The sequence below is a fragment of the Oncorhynchus mykiss genome, chromosome 2, assembly GCF_057628025.1.
Source record: "Oncorhynchus mykiss isolate SJ-2025 chromosome 2, ASM5762802v1, whole genome shotgun sequence".
Classification (NCBI taxonomy): Eukaryota; Metazoa; Chordata; class Actinopteri; order Salmoniformes; family Salmonidae; genus Oncorhynchus; species Oncorhynchus mykiss.
Window position 1 is genome coordinate 18,468,250 of NC_143023.1, and position 24,251 is coordinate 18,492,500.

Sequence of the window (24,251 nt, forward strand, 5' to 3'; positions counted from 1 at the left end):
CCACTGAATAACAGTACTAATCCCTATCTCCATTCCACTGAATAACAGTACTATTCCATATCTCCATTCCACTGGAAAAACAGTACTATTCCCCATCTCCATTCCACTGGAATAACAGTACTATTCCCTATCTCCATTCCACTGGAATAACAGTACTAATCCCTATCTACATTCCACTGGAATAACAGTACTATTCCCCATCTCCATTCCACTGGAATAACAGTACTATTCCATATCTCCATTCCACTGAATAAGAGTACTAATCCCTATCTACATTCCACTGGAATAACAGTACTATTCCCCATCTCCATTCCACTGAATAACAGTACTATTCCCCATCTCCATTCCACTGGAATAACAGTACTGTTCCCTATCTCCATTCCACTGAATAAGATAACTAATTCCTATCTCCATTCCACTGAATAACAGTACTATTCCCCATCTCCATTCCACTGAATAACAGTACTATTCCCCATCTCCATTCCACTGGAATAACAGTACTAATCCCTATCTCCATTCCACTGGAATAACAGTACTATTCCCCATCTCCATTCCACTGGAATAACAGTACTATTCCCTATCTCCATTCCACTGGAATAACAGTACTATTCCCTATCTCCATTCCACTGGAATAACAGTACTATTCCCCATCTCCATTCCACTGGAATAACAGTACTGTTCCCTATCGCCATTCCACTGGAATAACAGTACTATTCCCCATCTCCATTCCACTGGAATAACAGTACTATTCCTTATCTCCATTCCACTGAATAACAGTACTGTTCCCCATCTCCATTCCACTGGAATAACAGTACTGTTTCCTATCTCTATTCCACTGGAAAAACAGTTTTGTTCCCTATCTCCATTCCACTAGAAAAACAGTTTTGTTCCCTATCTCTATTCCACTGGAATAATTACCAAGTTATTCACATCAAATGGGCCTTGATCCTTCCACAGGCTGTTCTGAATATGGTCCAACCATTACTGCCAACACTCCTGTCAGCTAGTTGTAAGGCAACAGATTGTGTACCATGATATTGATGATTAACCCTTGATAGACTGGTGTTGTTTAGAGACTCTGATCTATCAAGAGCATCCGTTTGTCTTACTCCTTCCTCTCTATCAGTCTGTCACTGTGAGAAGTGTTAGACTGTTGGTCGGTGTTAGTCCATAGTGATGGTGGCAAAATGGCCCCCCTTCTTCTCCCTCCATCACTTGCTCTCTCGCTTTGTCTCTCTCCAGAGAGATGTAACCCAGATTTCAAAATGAATTGCTGCCTATTCCCCCCCCCACCCTCCCTCCCTCCCTCCTCTCTTTCTCTCCTCTCTCTCCTATCCCATCTTCTTCTTGGTAAAACAGAATCAATCTTGAAAAGAGAATTCCATCTCTCCATCTCTTCTCCCTCTTCACCCTGTGTGGGTTAACTTAACAGATACATAGCAGTCCACTCCTCCTCTGTCTTCTCTCGTTCTTGGAAAGCTTCAATCTCATCCCTTGTTACTTGCTCTTTTTTTGTAGGCAGCTCTTTTTCCCAGCTCTTCCTCCCTGCCACCACTTGCCTTTCTCTCTCTCTTTCCTTCACTTTTTCTTTTTTGACGTGACCAGCGACAGGTTCAGAGCGATAGCAGGCTGCCTGTCAAAGGAGGAGAGATAAAGAGAGGGGGAGAGGAAGAGGAGAAGCCTGCTCTTTGATCAAGTCTGTCAGCCCAAACAACCACAAATACAGGTAATGTCTCTCTCTTTCTCTTTGTTTCTCCCTCTCTCTCCTCCCACTTCTATCTCCAAGCAGCTTTCCACTCTGTTCCTTATTTGTTGAGGATCTCCTTTTTTTATTGTATTTGTTTGTTCTGTTTCTGTGTTCTTTCAGCCCTCCCTGTCTCTGGTATTCACCCATTGGATCGATTTCCTCCATCTTCCGGTGTGCCATAATCATTTCAACAGGTCCTGTTTGCTATGCTGTACGCTCTCGGCTTATTTACTTATTCATTCAATCTCTGTTGTGGTTTCATTTATCATTTAGCTGTCTGCTACTCCTCTTCTCTCAGTTAAATATTTCACATTTCCTCACTTTTGACTCATATAGACTGTGCATGAGAATACAGTCCAAACTTTTACGGAGAAATTAACACAATATCATATCAGGACAAAGAGGAAGGAGACAAGGACAGAGAGGGTACCAGTTCTAATATTGGAGTAGTGTGGGGGGGGGGGGGGTGCAACAGGAGGTGCAGTTGACATGTGATAAGGGTGTTTGGTTGTCAGGGCAACCCAGGGTGTTTGGTTGTCAGGGGGATGTGGGAGGTTGCAGTTGGCATGGCGTGGCGATGAGGATAGATGGGGTGAGAGAGAGAAAGAGAGCGAGTATGAAGTGGGACATATGTGGGACACAGTGTGAATTTCACTAATCGTTCTGTGTCTCTGGGTCTCTGAGGAGAGCTCTGTCTCAATGTGTGAATTAACCTCTCTCCTTTTTATACATTCCCTCTCCCTCCCTCTCCCTCTGCTCATCCCTCTGTCCCCTGTCTGGGTCCTTTTATTCTTTCTCTCTCTCTCTCTCTCTCTCTCTCTCTCTCTCTCTCTCTCTCTCTCTCTCCCTCCCTCTCCCTCTGCTCATCCCTCTGTCCCCTGTCTGGGTCCTTTTATTCCCTCTCTCTCTCTCTCTCTCTCTCTCTCTCTCTCTCTCTCTCTCTCTCTCTCTCTCTCTCTCTCTCTCTCCCTCCCTCTCCCTCTGCTCATCCCTCTGTCCCCTGTCTGGGTCCTTTAATTCTCTCTCTCTCTCTCTCTCTCTCTCTCTCTCTCTGCTCATCCCTCTTTCCCCTGTCTGTGTCCTTTTATTCTCTATCTCTCTCTCTCTTTCCCTCTCCCTCTGCTCATCCCTCTGTCCCCTGTCTGGGTCCTTTAATTCTCTCTCTCTCTCTCTCTCTCTCTCTCTCTCTCTCTCTCTCTCTCTCTCTCTCTCCCTCTGCTCATCCCTCTGTCCCCTGTCTGGGTCCTTTTATTCTCTCTCTCTCTCTTTCCCTCTCCCTCTGCTCATCCCTATGTCCCCTGTCTGGGTCCTTTTATTCTCTCTCTCTCTCTCTCTCTCTCTCTCTCTCTCTCTCCCTCTGCTCATCCCTCTGTCCCATGTCTGGGTCCTTTTATTCTCTCTCTCTCTCTCTCTCTCTCTCTCTCTCTCTCTCTCCCTCTGCTCATCCCTCTGTCCCCTGTCTGGGTCCTTTAATTCTCTCTCTCTCTCTCTCTCTTTCCCTCTCCCTCTGCTCATCCCTCTGTCCCCTGTCTGGGTCCTTTTATTCTCTCTCGCTCTCTCTCTCTCTCTCTCCCTCTGCTCATCCCTCTGTCCCATGTCTGGGTCCTTTTATTCTCTCTCTCTCTCTCTCTCTCTCTCTCTCTCTCTCTCTCTCTCTCTCTCTCTCTCCCTCTGCTCATCCCTCTTTCCCCTGTCTGGGTCCTTTTATTCTCTCTCTCTCTCACTCTTTCCCTCTCCCTCTGCTCATCCCTCTGTCCCATGTCTGGGTCCTTTTATTCTCTCTCTCTCTCTCTCTCTCTCTCTCTGCTCATCCCTCTTTCCCCTGTCTGGGTCCTTTTATTCTCTCTCTCTCTCACTCTTTCCCTCTCCCTCTGCTCATCCCTCTGTCCCCTGTCTGGGTCCTTTTATTCTCTCTCGCTCTCTCTCTCTCTCTCTCTCCCTCTGCTCATCCCTCTGTCCCCTGTCTGGGTCCTTTTATTCTCTCTCTCTCTCTCTCTCTCTCTCTCTCTCTCTCTATCTCTCTCTCTCTTTCCCTCTCCCTCTGCTCATCCCTCTGTCCCCTGTCTGGGTCCTTTAATTCTCTCTCTCTCTCTCTCTCTCTCTCTCCCTCGCTCTCTCTCTCCCTCTGCTCATCCCTCTGTCCCCTGTCTGGGTCCTTTTATTCTCTCTCTCTCTCTCTCTCTCTCTCTCTCTCTCTCTCTCTCTCTCCCTCTGCTCATCCCTCTGTCCCCTGTCTGGGTCCTTTTATTCTCTCTCTCTCTCTCTCTCTCTCTCTCTCTCTCTCTCTGCTCATCCCTCTTTCCCCTGTCTGGGTCCTTTTATTCTCTCTCTCTCTCACTCTTTCTCTCTCCCTCTGCTCATCCCTCTGTCCCCTGTCTGGGTCCTTTTATTCTCTCTCTCTCTCTCTCTCTCTCTCTCTCTGCTCATCCCTCTTTCCCCTGTCTGGGTCCTTTTATTCTCTCTCTCTCTCACTCTTTCTCTCTCCCTCTGCTCATCCCTCTGTCCCCTGTCTGGGTCCTTTTATTCTCTCTCTCTCTCTCTCTCTCTCTCTATCTCTCCCTCTGCTCATCCCTCTGTCCCCTGTCTGGGTCCTTTTATTCTCTCTCTCTCTCTCTCTCTCTCTCTCTCTCTGCTCATCCCTCTTTCCCCTGTCTGGGTCCTTTTATTCTCTATCTCTCTCTCTTTTTCCCTCTCCCTCTGCTCATCCCTCTGTCCCATGTCTGGGTCCTTTTATTCTCTCTCTCTCTCTCTCGCTCTCTCTCTCTCTCTCTCTCGCTCTCTCTCTCCCTCTGCTCATCCCTCTGTCCCCTGTCTGGGTCCTTTTATTCTCTCTCTCTCTCTCTCTCTCTCTCTCTCTCTCTCTCTCTCCCTCTGCTCATCCCTCTGTCCCCTGTCTGGGTCCTTTTATTCTCTCTCTCTCTCTCTCTCTCTCTCTCTCTCTCTCTCTCTCTCTCTCTCTGGTCATCCCTCTGTCCCCTGTCTGGGTCCTTTAATTCTCTCTCTCTCTTTCCCTCTCCCTCTGCTCATACCTCTGTCCCCTGTCTGCGTCCTTTTATTCTCTCTCGCTCTCTCTCTCTCTCTCTCTCTCTCCCTCTGCTCATCCCTCTGTCTCTCTCTCTCTCTCTCTCTCTGCTAATCCGTCTTTCCCCTGTCTGGGTCCTTTTATTCTCTCTCTCTCTCACTCTTTCCCTCTCCCTCTGCTCATCCCTCTGTCCCCTGTCTGGGTCCTTTTTTTCTCTCTCGCTCTCTCTCTCTCTCTCTCCCTCTGCTCATCCTTCTGTCCCCTGTCTGGGTCCTTTTATTCTCTCTCTCTCTCTCTCTCTTTCTCTCTCTCTCTCTCTCCATCTCCCTCTGCTCATCCCTCTGTCCCATGTCTGGGTCCTTTTATTCTATCTCTCTCTCTCTCTCTCTCTCTCTCTCCCTCCCTCTCCCTCTGCTCATCCCTCTGTCCCCTGTCTGGGTCCTTTAATTCTCTCTCTCTCTCTCTCCCTCTGCTCATCCCTCTGTCCCCTGTCTGGGTCCTTTCATTCTCTATCTATCTCTCTCTCTCTCTCTCTCTCTCTCTCTCCCTCCCTCTCCCTCTGCTCATCCCTCTGTCCCCTGTCTGGGTCCTTTAATTCTCTCTCTCTCTCTCCCTCTGCTCATCCCTCTGTCCCCTGTCTGGGTCATTTTATTCTCTCTCTCTCTCTCTCTCTCCTTCCCTCTCCCTCTGCTCATCCCTCTGTCCCCTGTCTGGGTCCTTTTATTCTCTCTCGCTCTCTCTCTCTCTCTCTCTCTCTCTCTCTCTCTCTCTCCCTCTGCTCATCCCTCTGTCCCATGTCTGGGTCCTTTTATTCTCTCTCTCTCTCTCTCTCTCTGGTCATCCCTCTGTCCCCTGTCTGGGTCCTTTAATTCTCTCTCTCTCTCTCTCTCTTTCGCTCTCCCTCTACTCATCCCTCTGTCCCCTGTCTGGGTCCTTTTATTCTCTCTCGCTCTCTCTCTCTCTCTCTCTCTCTCTCCCTCTGCTCATCCCTCTGTCCCATGTCTGGGTCCTTTTATTCTCTCTCTCTCTCTCCCTCTCTCTCTCTCTCTCTCTCTCTCTGCTCATCCCTCTTTCCCCTGTCTGGGTCCTTTTATTCTCTCTCTCTCTCACTCTTTCCCTCTCCCTCTGCTCATCCCTCTGTCCCTTGTCTCGTCCTTTTATTCTCTCTCTCTCTGTCTCTCTCTCCCTCTCCCTCTGCTCATCCCTCTGTCCCATGTCTGGGTCCTTTTATTCTCTCTCTCTCTCTCTCTCTCTCTCTCTCTCTCTCTCTCCCTCTCCCTCTGCTCATCCCTCTGTCCCCTGTCTGGGTCCTTTTATTCTCTCTCTCTCTCTCTCTCTCTCTCTCTCTCTCTCTCTCTCGCGCTCTCTCTCTCTCTCTCTCTCCCTCTGCTCATCCCTCTGTCCCCTGTCTGGGTCATTTTATTCTCTCTCTCTCTCTCTCTCTCTCTCGCTCTCTCTCCCTCTGCTCATCCCTCTGTCTCTCTCTCGCTTACTACTATCCACCCATTTAATCTCCATCTGTCCTCTATCCTCCTCTCTCTCCCTCTTTCCCCTCTCCTCCTATCCCTCCTCTCCATCACCTCTCCTTTCCCCTCTCCTCCCATCCCTCCAGGCAGCATGTCTACTCCCGTGTCCCCGCCCACCTCCCTCTCCCCCCTGACCCTGGCCTCCCCCGTGGCCACCCCTGGGGCCTCTCCCCTGCCCTCCCCCCTCACCCCCCCTCCCAGGGTGCCAGTGTTCCAGAGGAAGGGGGCGCTGAAACACAAGAGGATCATCGAGGTCAAGGACCACCAGTTCACCGCTCGCTTCTTCAAACAGCCCACCTTCTGCAGCCACTGCACTGACTTCATCTGGTAAACACACACACACACAGCGAAATACACATACACAGCGAAATACACATACACAGCTTATTACACACTCAGGGAAATACACATACACAGCGAAATACACACACAACTTAATACACACTCAGGGAAATACACACACACAGCGAAATACACACACACATCGAAATACACATACACAGCTAAATACACATACAAAGCTTAATACACACTCAGGGAAATACACATACACAGCGAAATACACACACACAGCGAAATACACACACACAGCTAAATACACACACACAGCGAAATACACACACACAGCTAAATACACACACACAGCTAAATACACACACAGCTTAATACACACTCAGGGAAATACACACACACAGTGAAATACACACACACAGTGAAATACACACACACACACACACACACTCAGGGAAATACACACACACAGCGAAATACACACACACAGTAAAATACACACACACAGTGAAATACACACACACACACACAGCTAAATACACACACACAGCTAAATACACACACAGCTTAATACACACTCAGGGAAATACACACAGCCCACCTTCTGCAGCCACTGCACTGAATTCATCTGGTAAACACACACACACACACAGCGAAATACACATACACAGCAAAATACACATACACAGCTTATTACACACTCAGGGAAATACACATACACAGCTTAATACACACTCAGGGAAATACACATACACAGCGAAATACACACACACAGCGAAATACACATACACAGCGAAATACACACTCAGGGAAATACACATACACAGCGAAATACACACACACAGCGAAATACACATACACAGCGAAATACACACTCAGGGAAATACACATACACAGCGAAATACACACACACAGCGAAATACACACACACAGCTAAATACACACACACAGCTAAATACACACACACAGCGAAATACACACACACAGCGAAATACACACACACAGCGAAATACACATACACAGCGAAATACACACACACAGCGAAATACACACACACAGCGAAATACACATACACAGCGAAATACACACACACAGCTAAATACACATACACAGCGAAATACACATACACAGCGAAATACACACACACAGCGAAATACACACACACAGCGAAATACACATACACAGCGAAATACACACACACAGCGAAATACACACACACAGCGAAATACACATACACAGCGAAATACACACACAACTTAATACACACTCAGGGAAATACACACACACAGCGAAATACACACACACAGCTAAATACACACACACAGCTAAATACACACACAGCTTAATACACACTCAAGGAAATACACACACACAGTGAAATACACACACACAGTGAAATACACACACACACACACACACACACACATACACTCAGGGAAATACACACACACAGCGAAATACACACACACAGTAAAATACACACACACAGTGAAATACACACACACACAGCTAAATACAAACACAGCTTAATACACACTCAGGGAAATACACACACACAGTGAAATACACACAGCCCACCTTCTGCAGCCACTGCACTGACTTCATCTGGTAAACACACACACACACAGCGAAATACACATACACAGCGAAATACACATACACAGCTTATTACACACTCAGGGAAATACACATACACAGCTTAATACACACTCAGGGAAATACACATACACAGCGAAATACACACACACAGCGAAATACACATACACAGCTTAATACACACTCAGGGAAATACACACACACAGCGAAATACACACACAACTTAATACACACTCAGGGAAATACACACACACAGCGAAATACACACACACAGCTAAATACACACACACAGCTAAATACACACACAGCTTAATACACACTCAGGGAAATACACACACAGTGAAATACACACACACAGTGAAATACACACACACACACACACACACACACACACACACACACACACACACTCAGGGAAATACACACACACAGCGAAATACACACACACAGTAAAATACACACACACAGTGAAATACACACACACACACACACAGCTAAATACACACACACAGCTAAATACACACACAGCTTAATACACACTCAGGGAAATACACACAGCCCACCTTCTGCAGCCACTGCACTGACTTCATCTGGTAAACACACACACACACACAGCGAAATACACATACACAGCGAAATACACATACACAGCTTATTACACACTCAGGGAAATACACATACACAGCTTAATACACACTCAGGGAAATACACATACACAGCGAAATACACACACACAGAGAAATACACACACACAGTAAAATACACACACAACTTAATACACACTCAGGGAAATACACACACACAGCGAAATACACACACACAGCGAAATACACACACACAGCGAAATACACACACAACTTAATACACACTCAGGGAAATACACACACACAGCGAAATACACACACACAGCGAAATACACACACACAGCTAACTACACACACACAGCTAAATACACACACAGCTTAATACACACTCAGGGAAATACACACACACAGCGAAATACACACACACAGCTAAATACACACACACAGCTAAATACACACACAGCTTAATACACACTCAGGGAAATACACACACACAGTGAAATACACACACAACTTAATACACACTCAGGGAAATACACACACACAGCGAAATACACACACACAGCTAAATACACACACACAGCTAAATACACACACAGCTTAATACACACTCAGGGAAATACACACACACAGCGAAATACACACACACAGCGAAATACACACACAGCTTAATACACACTCAGGGAAATACACACACACAGTGAAATACACACACACAGTCAAATACACACACACACACACACACACACACACACACACACACACACACACACACAGCAAAATACACACACACAGCGAAATACACACACACACACACACAGAGAAATACACACACACACACACACACACACACAGCGAAATACACACACACAGCTAAATACACACACAGCTTAATACACACAACAGAAAACATGCTTCACTAGTTCCCAGCTCGCCTCTGCAAACATCCCACAAACTGCAGCCCCTGCACAGCCTTCACCTGGTAACCCACACTCACACATACACATCATTAATCTGCAGAAACCCACACTTACAATCACATTATGAATCTGCATTACCCACACTTACACACCCATTATGAATCTGCAGAAACCCACATTTACAATCACATTATGAATCTGCATTACCCACATTTACAATCACATTATGAATCTGCATTACCCACACTTACACACACATTATGAATCTGCAGAAACCCACACTTACACACCCATTATGAATCTGCAGAAACCCACATTTACAATCACATTATGAATCTGCATTACCCACACTTACACACACATTATGAATCTGCAGAAACCCACATTTACAATCACATTATGAATCTGCATTACCCACACTTTCACACACATTATGAATCTGCAGAAACCCACACTTACACACACATTATGAATCAGCAGAAACCCACACTTACACACACATTATGAATCTGCCGAAACCCACACTTACAAACACATTATGAATCTGCAGAAACCCACACTTACACACATTATGAATCTGCAGAAACCCACACTTACACACACATTATGAATCTGCAGAAACCCACACTTACAAACACATTATGAATCTGCAGAAACCCACACTTACAATCACATTATGAATCTGCCTGAAACCCACACTTACAATCACATCATGAATCTGCAGAAACCCACACTTACACACACATTATGAATCTGCAGAAACCCACACTTACACACACATTATGAATCTGCAGAAACCCACACTTACACACACATTATGAATCTGCAGAAACCCACACTTACACACACATTATGAATCAGCAGAAACCCACACTTACAAACACTCCAGGTCTCAAGTTCACTGGCCACCTCTTCAATCTTCCCACTAACTCTAAAACTGCAGCCACAGCACCAACTTCATCTGGCAAAACACACACACACACACCACTAGACAGTGCAGTGTGTGTACACAGACACAAAACACACACACACCACTAGACAGTACAGTGTGTGTACACAGACACAAAACACACACAGTAACACACGTGTTCATGCTCACACAGCCACCATACAGGACCCAAGACTAGTTGGAAGCCCAGTATCACGTACAGTAAGCTCATTCTGGCAGACACACCCAAAGCAGGCCAGTGTAGAATCTGTGCGTGCACGTCTCTGTGCGTGGATGTGTGTGTGTGGACATATGGTGAAGAGGGTAGGCTGAGTGCAGGCGTCTCCTCTAGCCAACAGCCTCTGGGAAGTTTGCAGTACATTTCGGGTGAATAACTGTCAAAGTTACAGTATTATTTAACAAAGGAGAAAAGATAGAAATGGTAGCGCTCGCTTAGATTTTGGTTTGGTCGTTTAAAAATATACATCACAAAAATACCATAGCACTCCAGACAGCAGTCTTCCACACGAGTTACAGGCATCTCTCCATCTCTCCCTGTGGAGATTCTACTGGTTTCCTACGATAGACATGATAAAAGAGATCAGTACTACACAGTTCAAATCACATCCTCTAGGGCTGTATACTATTGACAACAAACACCAGGGGATTGAAAGGAGACTTTCTATTGTCAATATTCTGCCTGCAGGGCCTTTGTCGAGACTTCACATGGTCTCCTCTCCATTCCCCTGGTACAGGAATAGATCGCTACACATTATCATATGACTGCCATGTATATGTGGTGGATGTATGGCCGAATAAATAGATATGTATCTTTAATTTGATTCAGAGGGGTTGGGTTAAATGCGGAAGGCACATTTCAGTTGAATGCATTCAGTTGTACAACTGACTAGGTAGTCAGTTTCCTTTTCCCTACTTTCCTAATATAATAGGATTCTCCAGATATATGCCTTTGGCTTGTCTTCTGTTCTGTCATCCTATGACCATCAGGTGGTGCTGTTTGGCCTGTCTAATGTAGCTCTGCCTCTCTGGCACTCTCTGGTGGACAGTACAAAGAACTGTCATAGTACTGAACCACCTAGAGTGGTTTACACTCTTCGTCTCCTCTCCTTCATCTGTGCTGACATGGAAACACTGGAGAGGTGAAACCAATATGACGGATGTAATTTCCCCTCCTTCACTAGGTCACAAGTCTGTCACTGTCAGACAGTGCAGATGAAGGAGAGGAGAGGAGAGGAGAGGAGAGGAGAGGAGAGGAGAGGAGAGGAGAGGAGAGGAGAGGAGAGGAGAGGAGAGGAAAGGAGAGGAGAGGAGAGGAGAGGAGAGGAGAGGAGAGGAGAGGAGAGGAGAGGAGAGGAGAGGAGAGGAGAGGAGAGGAGAGGAGAGGAGAGGAGAGGAGAGGAGAGGAGAGGAGAGGAGAACTCTGTGACTATTGAGATGATCCTATTGAGATGATCCTCTGTGACTATTGAGATGATTCAGTGTGATCCTCAAGGGCCCTCTCTCTGTAGGGTGTTGTTCTCCCACCTCTCTGCTGCTTACCTTTTAATCAGCAGCTGATTCACAGTAAACTGGCTGAGTGGACTCTTTAGCCAATCAATGGCTTTAATTATTCAATTAAGATCTAAGGAGACAGGAAAGCAGACGACTGCAACTCTTGAAGAGGAGGAGGAGGAGCAGGAGGAGGAGGAGGAGGAACAGGAGGAGGAGAAGGAGGGGGAGGAAGTGAAGGAGGGGGGGAGAAGGAGGGGGAGGGGGAGGATGAGAAGGGGGGGGAGGGGGAGAAGGTGGAGGGGGGAGGAGGAAAGGGAGAGGGGGAGGAGGAGGGAGGAGTGGGTTAGGGGCGGGTGTATGGGTGTTTGGTGTGTGTGTGAGAGAGGCAATAACCCCACTCCCCCCTCTCTCTCCTAGTTGACCTGATCAGCACTACAGTAAGTGTAGTAATCTATGTCCTGCAGCTCACTCTCAGACACTCTCACTGTATTTCTGCTGTTTTATTCCATAAAAGCCGTCACAAGGACATGTTTTTGCCACAACTCCCCCGTAATCATCAGGGTTTCTGCTGACAAAGGCTTCATGGCTGAAATGCGTCCTTGTCGGCTGCTGTTATTTGATAAAACAAAAGAAGGAGCCATATCTATAAGTGTTATAGCCACATTATTCCTGGGTTACAGCACTGCACCAAATGATGCACCTCTTTCTGTTCAGGCCCATCTGCTCATCTTCCACTGAGCAGGCCAGTCCTTTCAGTTGTGTGGTTTTTAAGATCAGTGATGGTTTCTGTGTTGTGTTATGGTTTGTTCCACACAGGGGAATTGGAAAGCAGGGATTTCAATGTCAAGGTAAGGATTATTGGATCATAAGTTATCATTAATCAGCCGATCGTTACCCTTTTTTTTATAACACATTTTACAAATGCATTTGTCCAAAGACGTTAACAGCAATTATACCATTGATGAAGGAATATTTTATCTTGGTATTGATTGATGCATTGTGTTTTTGACATTGAACCCCTAGTGAACATTCGTGATCACAATGACATTCAGCAGTTAGTTTTTTTATTTGACAAAGACTAGAACACACACATTTTCCAAATTATTTTTGGAATCAGATGAGGTTTTTATAAACAGGGATCAAATGGATTTGGATGTAGTAATGTGTTGATTGTCTTTCTGCTCTGTGTTTTGTGACAGTGTGCAGTTTCTCTGTCCACAAGCGATGTCACGAGTATGTAACCTTCACCTGTCCTGGAGCCCCCACTGCTCCTACAGAAGTGAGTCAATCTTCCCCCTTCTCCCAGCTTTTACACTCACTTCTCCTTCCTTCCTTCCTTCCTTCCTTCCTTCCTTCCTTCCTTCCTTCCTTCCTTCCTTCCTTCCTTCCTTCCTTCCTTCCTTCCTTCCTTCCTTCCTTCCTTCCTTCCTTCCTTCCTTCCTTCCTTCCTTCCTTCCTTCCATCCCTCCTCCCGTATCCATCCATCATTCCAGACAGCCGCACACACACACACACACACACACACACACCTGTCCCTCTGTCTGTCATTCCTCCACTCCGCCTTTACTGTCATTCATCCTTATATAGATCTTTACATCTCTCCATCTATTCATCCCTCCACTCCACACTTCCCCTTTTCAGGCCTCCCTCACTCCTCCCTTTCTCTCGCCAAGCCATCCAGAGAGAGGAAGAGAAAGAGAGAAAACAAAGAGGAGGGAGGAGGAGTGAGGGATCCAGGTTGAGAGAGGGGGAGGAAGACTGAGAGACATGAGCAGAGGTAGAGAGGGTGAACAGATTGCTCCCTCTCTCTGTCTCTCTTTGGGATTTCAAAGAGGTTTGTCTTTTTTCAGACTTTTATCTGCCAGCTAAATAAACTGGATCAGAAATTAGGTCAGAGAGAGAGCACTATTGAGTGTATGTGTGTGTGTATGCGAGGGAGAACGATTGACAGGGTGGAATTGGGAGGAAGAGCTTGGCTCAGAAACTGCCTGATGGAGAGAGAGTGAGAGTTGGCAGAGAATGAAAGAGGTGGGGGGTGTTCTCAAAGTTAAGCTCAAAGGGTGTGAGATGGGGTTTGGGGAGTAGAGAGGATGAGGAGAGGAAGACAGACAGTTAGAGAGGAAGGGGATGTGGATGGGGAAGAAACTGATAAGCTGAAAAGCAGATAGAGATGATTCAGGCTTCCCCAGGAAAACATTCCATTAACATATCGAACTCTCTTCCCAGCAGAGAAATGTAATTGGTTGCCATGAATATACCACTCTCAATCTCTCCCTCGTTTCTCCTCGTTTCCCCCCGTTTATCACAACACATAAACATGAGGATGTTCCTCTCTCAATGACTTACCACTCTCATGTCTTTCTGTCTTTCTGTCTGTCTGTCTGTCTGTCTGTCTGTCTGTCTGTCTGTCTGTCTGTCTGTCTGTCTGTCTGTCTGTCTGTCTGTCTGTCTGTCTGTCTCAATAACTTACCACTCTCATGTCTTTCTGTCTTTCTGTCTGTCTGTCTCAATGACTTACTCCTCTCATGTCTCTCTCTGTCTGTCTCAATGACTTACTACTCTCATGTCTGTCTGTCTGTCTGTCTGTCTGTCTGTCTGTCTGTCTGTCTGTCTGTCTGTCTGTCTGTCTGTCTGTCTCTTTCTCTCTCTCTCTCTCTGTCTGTCTCATTGACTTACTACTCTCTGTCTGTCTGTCTGTCTGTCTGTCTGTCTGTCTCAATGACTTACTACTCTCATGTCTGTCTGTCTGTCTGTCTGTCTGTCTGTCTGTCTGTCTGTCTGTCTGTCTGTCTGTCTGTCTGTCTGTCTGTCTGTCTGTCTCTTTCTCTCTCTCAGGACTTGAAGAGTAAACACAGATTTCGACCTCAGACCTACACTTCTCCAACATTCTGTGATCACTGTGGTTCTCTGCTCTATGGCCTTATCCAACAGGGCATGAAATGCTCCTGTAAGTAACCAGACGTTCTGTTTCAAGTTTTATTAGCCAAAATGCTGACTTGCAGGTTCCTTCTCGACAATGCAACAACAATAAGACATAATAAAAGATAAGAATACCAACATAAAGTATATGGCTCAGTAGAATAGAATAAACATTTTAGCATCAGTATAATACAGGAAGCCACAAGTTATAGTCCAATATTTACATGTGTTTTGGGGATGGGGGGATTGGGGGGAAAGTGTTTAAATTGTGCAGTATTTATCAATCATAATCAGAGCTGCAGTTGTGATGTATGTGTAGCATGAATGTACAGTATATGTGTGTGAGTGGTTTCTTACCACGTGTTATTATCTGTGTGTGTGTGTGTGTGTGTGTGTGTGTGTGTGTTGGTGTGTCTATACTCGTGTGCATGTACTACAGGTTGTGAGATGAATGTCCACAAGCGTTGTGAGAGCCTTGTGCCCAGCCTGTGTGGTCAAGATCATACAGAGAAGAGAGGCAGGATCCACCTGACCGTCCGGGGAGAGAACGAGGACATCTTCATCACAGGTCACAACTAAGTGTTTAGAAGAGTTGTCCCTAACCACTGATAGAGACAGGGTTTACATGTCTCTGTCACCCGGTGGTGTTGTCCCTAACCACTGATAGAGACAGGGTTTACATGTCTCTGTCACCCGGTGGTGTTGTCCCTAACCACTGATAGAGACAGGGTTTACATGTCTCTGTCACCCGGTGGTGTTGTCCCTAACCACTGACAGAGACAGGGTTTACATGTCTCTGTCACCCGGTGGTGTTGTCCCTAACCACTGACAGAGACAGGGTTTACATGTCTCTGTCACCCGGTGGTGTTGTCCCTAACCACTGATAGAGACAGGGTTTACATGTCTCTGTCACCCGGTGGTGTTGTCCCTAACCACTGATAGAGACAGGGTTTACATGTCTCTGTCACCCGGTGGTGTTGTCCCTAACCACTGATAGAGACAGGGTTTACATGTCTCTGTCACCCGGTGGTGTTGTCCCTAACCACTGATAGAGACAGGGTTTACATGTCTCTGTCACCCGGTGGTGTTGTCCCTAACCACTGATAGAGACAGGGTTTACATGTCTCTGTCACCCGGTGGTGTTGTCCCTAACCACTGATAGAGACAGGGTTTACATGTCTCTGTCACCCGGTGGTGTTGTCCCTAACCACTGATAGAGACAGGGTTTACATGTCTCTGTCACCTGGTGGTGTTGTCCCTAACCACTGATAGAGACAGGGTTTACATGTCTCTGTCACCCGGTGGTGTTGTCCCTAACCACTGATAGAGACAGGGTTTACATGTCTCTGTCACCCGGTGGTGTTGTCCCTAACCACTGATAGAGACAGGGTTTACATGTCTCTGTCACCCAGTGGTGTTGTCCCTAACCACTGATAGAGACAGGGTTTACATGTCTCTGTCACCCGGTGGTGTTGTCCCTAACCACTGATAGAGACAGGGTTTACATGTCTCTGTCACCCGGTGGTGTTGTCCCTAACCACTGATAGAGACAGGGTTTACATGTCTCTGTCACCCGGTGGTGTAAAGTACTAAGTAAAAATACTTTAAAGTCCTACTTAAGTCATTTTTTAGGCTATCTGTACTTTACTTTATATATATATTTTTTGACAACTTTTACTTCACTACATTCCTAAAGAAAATAAGGTACTATTTTTACTCCATACATTTTCCCTGACACCCAAAATTACTTGTTACATTTCGAATGCTTAGCAGGACATGATAATGGTCCAATGCCACACTTATCAATTGAACATCCCTGGTCATCCCTACTGCCTCTGATCTGCCAGACTCACTGAACACAAGTACTTGGTATGTAAATAATGTCTAATGAGTGTTGGAGTGTGCCCCTGGCTATCTGTGAACATATATATATATATATATATATATATATATATATATATATATATATATATATATATATATATATATATATATATGAAAATTGTGCCATCTGGTTTGCTTAATATAATGCATTTGAAGTGATTTATACTTTTACTTTTGATACTTAAGTATATTTAATAAACCAAATACTTTTAGACTTTTACTCAAGCAGTATTTTACAGGGTGACTTTTACTTTTACTTGAGTCATTTTCTATTAAAACTTCTTATGGCTTAGATCCTGTTAACGGGATGATATGACAACAGCCAGTGAAAGTGCAGGGCGCCAAATTCAAAACAACAGAAATCTCATAATAAAAATTCCTCAAACATACATGTATCTTATACCGTTTTAAAGGTAATCTTGTTGTTAATCTCACCACAGTGTCCAATTTCAAATAGGCTTTACAGCGAAAGCACCACAAATGATTATGTTAGGTGACCCCCAACTCACAGAAAAACCCAGCCATTTTTCCAGCCAAAGAGAGGAATCACAAAAAGCACAAATAGAGATTAAATTAAACACTAACCTTTGATAATCTTCATCAGATGACATTTTACTCAAGTATGACAATTGGATACTTTTTCCACCACTGATGTCACCCTACCATTCGCACTGTCAGGTACTGACCACTAGGCGGGACTGGGGGAGCTGAATACAGGCACACACTCCCACAAGTAATGCTCTCTGTGGTGCATCTACAGATGCCATATCTTAATTTGATCATCCTATTGTAGCAGAATTTTCATGCACAGAAGGAATTGTAAACTTGTAGTGTTTTCAAGTTTAAACTGGCTTCTAAAGTTTGTAATTTCAGACTAGATTTGCCCTAATACAATTTGTATCATCCCCTACAAAAAATGTACATTCATCATAATCAACATAATATTCACATTTCCTGTTGCTGCAGGATTATTTTCCTGCTGTGAGAAACTGGGTCAAATTAAGATCAGATGGCACCTGTATGGCCATCTGTGCTATCCATTGTCTGACAATGTCTCTCTGTCTCTCTTTCTCTCTCTCACCCTCTACCTCCCTCTTTCCCTCCACCCCCCTCGCTCCGCCCTCAGTGCGGGAGGCTCGTAACCTGATCCCCATGGACCCCAACGGTCTGTCTGACCCCTACGTGAAGCTCAAGCTAATCCCTGACCCTAAGAGCCAGAGCAAACAGAAGACCAAGACTATCCGCTCCACACTCAACCCCGTCTGGAACGAGAGCTTCACCTTGTGAGTGTGTGTGTGTGTGTCTGTGTGTGTGTGTGTGTGTGTGTGTGTGTGTGTGTGTGTGTGTGTGTGTGTGTGTGTGTGTGTGTGTGTGTGTGTGTGTGTGTACCAGCAGTTCTGGGCACTCTGCACAGGGAACTAGACTTGTGTTAGCCCCAGGAGCTTTATCTCAGTGGACTGACATGGTCTTGAGGTGTGCAGATGACTGGAGGTCGGATACCTGGTCGGTAACCTCTTTCACTCTCATCTCTCTCCCCAGCTCGGTGCGTGGGCGGCAGTGGGACCGGCGTCTGTCGGTGGAGGTGTGGGATTGGGATCGTACGTCTCGGAATGACTTCATGGGATCGCTGTCGTTCGGAGTGAGCGAGATATTCCGTCACTCAGTTAGCGGCTGGTTCAAACTGCTGGATCAGGATGAGGGAGAGTACTACAACATGCCTGTCCCTGACGAAAATGTAAGAAGTACTCTCATGCAGTGGATTATGGGTAGTGTAGTTAGAGTTATAGAATACATATATTATATATAACTATTGGTATATATAGGTATATTTAGACTCGGAGTATGACCAAACAAAATGTGTGTAAGCTCCCTCACTTTGGCCACCAGGGTGCAGGAGTGCTTCATTAAAATCCATACATTGCAGGTTTGTGTGTGTGTGGATGTGTGTGACAGTTTTACTATAACTAAGCCCTCCCCCCCTCCCCCCTCTTATCTTCAATAGGAGCCTAGTGGTCTAGATGCTATTCCCCCCTCCCTTCTCCCCCCCTCCCTGAGGCCTGCCCCTGTGTCTGTGTCTGTCCCTGTCCCCGTGTCTGTCCTGTCCCCCTCAGCCCCGTCAGTCCCCTGTCTGGCCACCCTACCTGCAGGACCGGTCAAGCCCAGGGTTTGCCTCCAGGACTTCAACTTCCTCATGGTGCTGGGAAAAGGCAGCTTCGGAAAGGTACTGAAACACACCTACACCTGCCTGTATACACACTGTAATAAACATAACACACCTGCCTGTAGACACACTGTAATAAACACTGTAATAAACATTACACACCTGTCTGTTGACACACTGTAATAAACATAACACACCTGCCTGTAGACACACTGTAATAAACACTGTAATAAACATAACACTCCTGTCTGTAGACACACTGTAATAAACATAACACACCTGTGTGTAGACACACTGTAATAAACACTGTAATAAACATAACACACCTGCCTGTAGACACACTGTAATAAACACTGTAATAAACATTACACACCTGTGTGTAGACACACTGTAATAAACATAACACACCTGTCTGTAGACACACTGTAATAAACACTGTAATAAACATAACACACCTGTGTGTAGAGACACTGTAATAAACATAACACACCTGCCTGTAAACACACTGTAATAAACACTGTAATAAACACAACACACCTGTCTGTTGACACACTGTAATAAACACTGTCATAAACATAACACACCTGTCTGTAGAGACACTGTAATAAACATAACACACCTGTCTGTTGACACACTGTAATAAACACTGTAATAAACATAACACACCTGTCTGTAGACTCACTGTAATAAACATAACACACCTGTCTGTTGACACACTGTAATAAACACTGTAATAAACATAACACACCTGTCTGTTGACACACTGTAATAAACACTGTAATAAACATAACACACCTGTCTGTTGACACACTGTAATAAACACTGTAATAAACACTGTAATAAACATAACACACTTGTCTGTAGACACACTGTAATAAACATAACACACCTGTCTGTTGACACACTGTAATAAACACTGTAATAAACATAACACACCTGCCTGTAGACACACTGTAATAAACATAACACACCTGTCTGTAGACACACTGTAATAAACACTGTAATAAACATAACACACCTGCCTGTAGACACACTGTAATAAACATAACACACATGTCTGTAGACACACTGTAATAAACACTGTAATAAACATAACACACCTGCCTGTAGACACACTGTAATAAACATAACACACCTGTGTGTAGAGACACTGTAATAAACATAACACACCTGCCTGTAAACACACTGTAATAAACACTGTAATAAACATAACACACCTGTCTGTTGACACACTGTAATAAACACTGTCATAAACATAACACACCTGTCTGTAGAGACACTGTAATAAACATAACACACCTGTCTGTTGACACACTGTAATAAACACTGTAATAAACATAACACACCTGTCTGTTGACACACTGTAATAAACGCTGTAATAAACATAACACACCTGTCTGTTGACACACTGTAATAAACACTGTCATAAACATAACACACCTGTCTGTTGACACACTGTAATAAACATAACACACCTGTCTGTTGACACACTGTAATAAACACTGTCATAAACATAACACACCTGTCTGTTGACACACTGTAATAAACATAACACTCCTATCTGTTGACACACTGTCATAAACATAACACACCTGCCTGTTGACACACTGTAATAAACACTGTAATAAACGTAACACACCTGTCTGTAGACACACTGTAATAAACACTGTAATAAACATTACACACCTGTCTGTAGACACACTGTAATAAACATAACACACCTGTCTGTAGACACACTGTAATAAACATAACACACCTGTCTGTAGACACACTGTAATAAACATAACACACCTGTCTGTAGACACACTGTAATAAACATAACAAACCTGCCTGTAGACACACTGTAATAAACATAACACACCTGTCTGTAGACACACTGTAATAAACACTGTAATAAACATAACACACCTGTCTGTAGACACACTGTAATAAACATAACAAACCTGCCTGTAGACACACTGTAATAAACATAACACACCTGTCTGTAGACACACTGTAATAAACACTGTAATAAACATAACACACCTGTCTGTAGACACACTGTAATAAACATAACACACCTGTCTGTAGACACACTGTAATAAACACTGTAATAAACATAACACACCTGTCTGTAGACACACTGTAATAAACATAACACACCTGTCTGTTGACACACTGTAATAAACACTGTAATAAACATAACACACCTGTCTGTTGACACACTGTAATAAACACTGTAATAAACATAACACACCTGTCTGTAGACACACTGTAATAAACATAACACACCTGTCTGTTGACACACTGTAATAAACACTGTAATAAACATAACACACCTGTCTGTAGACACACTGTAATAAACACTGTAATAAACATAACAAACCTGTCTGTAGACACACTGTAATAAACACTGTAATAAACATAACACACCTGTCTGTTGACACACTGTAATAAACACTGTAATAAACGTAACAAACCTGTCTGTTGACACACTGTAATAAACATAACACACCTGCCTGTAGAGACACTGTAATAAACATAACACACCTGCCTGTAAACACACTGTAATAAACACTGTAATAAACATAACACACTTGTCTGGTGACACACTGTAATAAACATAACACACCTGCCTGTAGACACACTGTAATAAACATAACACACCTGTCTGTTGACATACTGTAATAAACACTGTAATAAACATAACACACCTGTCTGTAGACACACTGTAATAAACACTGTAATAAACATAACACACTTGTCTGGTGACACACTGTAATAAACATAACACACCTGCCTGTAGACACACTGTAATAAACATAACACACCTGTCTGTTGACATACTGTAATAAACACTGTAATAAACATAACACACCTGTCTGTAGACACACTGTAATAAACACTGTAATAAACATAACACACTTGTCTGGTGACACACTGAAATAAACATAACACACCTGCCTGTAGACACACTGTAATAAACATAACACACCTGTCTGTTGACATACTGTAATAAACACTGTCATAAACATAACACACCTGTCTGTTGACACACTGTAATAAACGCTGTAATAAACATAACACACCTGTCTGCTGACACACTGTAATAAACACTGTAATAAACATAACACACCTGTCTGTTGACACACTGTAATAAACGCTGTAATAAACGTAACAAACCTGTCTGTAGACACACTGTAATAAACACTGTAATAAACATAACACACCTGTCTGTAGACACACTGTAATAAACACTGTAATAAACATAACACACCTGTCTGTAGACACACTGTAATAAACACTGTCATAAACATAACACACCTGCCTGTAGACACACTGTAATAAACATAACACACCTGTCTGTAGACACACTGTAATAAACATAACACACCTGTCTGTAGACACACTGTAATAAACACTGTAATAAACATTACACACCTGTCTGTAGACACACTGTAATAAACACTGTAATAAACATTACACACCTGTCTGTTGACACACTGTAATAAACACTGTAATAAACATTACACACCTGTCTGTTGACACACTGTAATAAACACTGTAATAAACACTGTAATAAACATAACACACCTGTCTGTAGACACACTGTAATAAACATAACACACCTGTCTGTAGACACACTGTAATAAACACTGTAATAAACATAACACACCTGTCTGTAGACACACTGTAATAAACATAACACACCTGTCTGTTGACACACTGTAATAAACACTGTAATAAACACTGTAATAAACATAACACACCTGTCTGTAGACACACTGTAATAAACATAACACACCTGTCTGTTGACACACTGTAATAAACACTGTAATAAACACTGTAATAAACATAACACACCTGTCTGTTGACACACTGTAATAAACATAACACACCTGTCTGTAGACACACTGTAATAAACACTGTAATAAACATAACACACCTGTCTGTAGACACACTGTAATAAACACTGTAATAAACATAACACACCTGTCTGTTGACACACTGTAATAAACACTGTAATAAACACTGTAATAAACATAACACACCTGTCTGTAGACACACTGTAATAAACATAACACACCTGTCTGTAGACACACTGTAATAAACATAACACACCTGTCTGTAGACACACTGTAATAAACACTGTAATAAACATAACACACCTGTCTGTAGACACACTGTAATAAACATAACACACCTGTGTGTAGAGACACTGTAATAAACATAACACACCTGCCTGTAAACACACTGTAATAAACACTGTAATAAACATAACACACCTGTCTGTAGACACACTGTAATAAACACTGTAATAAACATAACACACCTGTCTGTAGAAACACTGTAATAAACATAACACACCTGTCTGTAGACACACTGTAATAAACATAACACACCTGTCTGTAGACACACTGTAATAAACATAACACACCTGTCTGTAGACACACTGTAATAAACATAACACACCAGTCTGTAGACACACTGTAATAAACATAACACACCTGTCTGTAGACACACTGTAATAAACATAACACACCTGTCTGTTGACACACTGTAATAAACATAACACACCTGTCTGTAGACACACTGTAATAAACATAACACACCTGTCTGTAGAGACACTGTAATAAACACTGTAATAAACATAACACACCTGTCTGTAGACACACTGTAATAAACATAACACACCTGTCTGTAGACACACTGTAATAAACATAACACACCTGTCTGTAGACACACTGTAATAAACACTGTAATAAACATTACACACCTGTCTGTAGACACACTGTAATAAACATAACACACCTGTCTGTTGACACACTGTAATAAACACTGTAATAAACACTGTAATAAACATAACACACCTGTCTGTAGACACACTGTAATAAACATAACACACCTGTCTGTTGACACACTGTAATAAACACTGTAATAAACACAACACACCTGCCTGTAGACACACTGTAATAAACATAACACACCTGTCTGTAGACACACTGTAATAAACACTGTAATAAACATAACACACCTGCCTGTAGACACACTGTAATAAACATAACACACCTGTGTGTAGAGACACTGTAATAAACATAACACACCTGCCTGTAAACACACTGTAATAAACACTGTAATAAACACAACACACCTGTCTGTTGACACACTGTAATAAACACTG

The 24,251-nt window shown here is 43.8% G+C and overlaps 1 protein-coding gene across 1 annotated transcript in view; it reads left to right on the top strand.

The window, feature by feature from the left end:
* The first annotated feature begins 1,115 nt into the window (after positions 1–1,115).
* Positions 1,116–24,251, top strand: part of LOC110512786 (protein kinase C alpha type-like) — a 39,887-nt gene continuing 16,751 nt past the window's right edge. Inside the window, exons 1-9 of the mRNA XM_036940852.2 lie at positions 1,116–1,726; positions 6,382–6,622; positions 12,943–12,974; positions 13,326–13,405; positions 14,962–15,073; positions 15,485–15,613; positions 18,056–18,212; positions 18,469–18,664; positions 18,932–19,150. Coding sequence (XP_036796747.1) covers positions 6,387–6,622; positions 12,943–12,974; positions 13,326–13,405; positions 14,962–15,073; positions 15,485–15,613; positions 18,056–18,212; positions 18,469–18,664; positions 18,932–19,150 — 1,161 coding nt within the window. The 5' untranslated portion in view covers positions 1,116–1,726; positions 6,382–6,386. The remainder of the gene's footprint in view (positions 1,727–6,381; positions 6,623–12,942; positions 12,975–13,325; positions 13,406–14,961; positions 15,074–15,484; positions 15,614–18,055; positions 18,213–18,468; positions 18,665–18,931; positions 19,151–24,251) is intronic.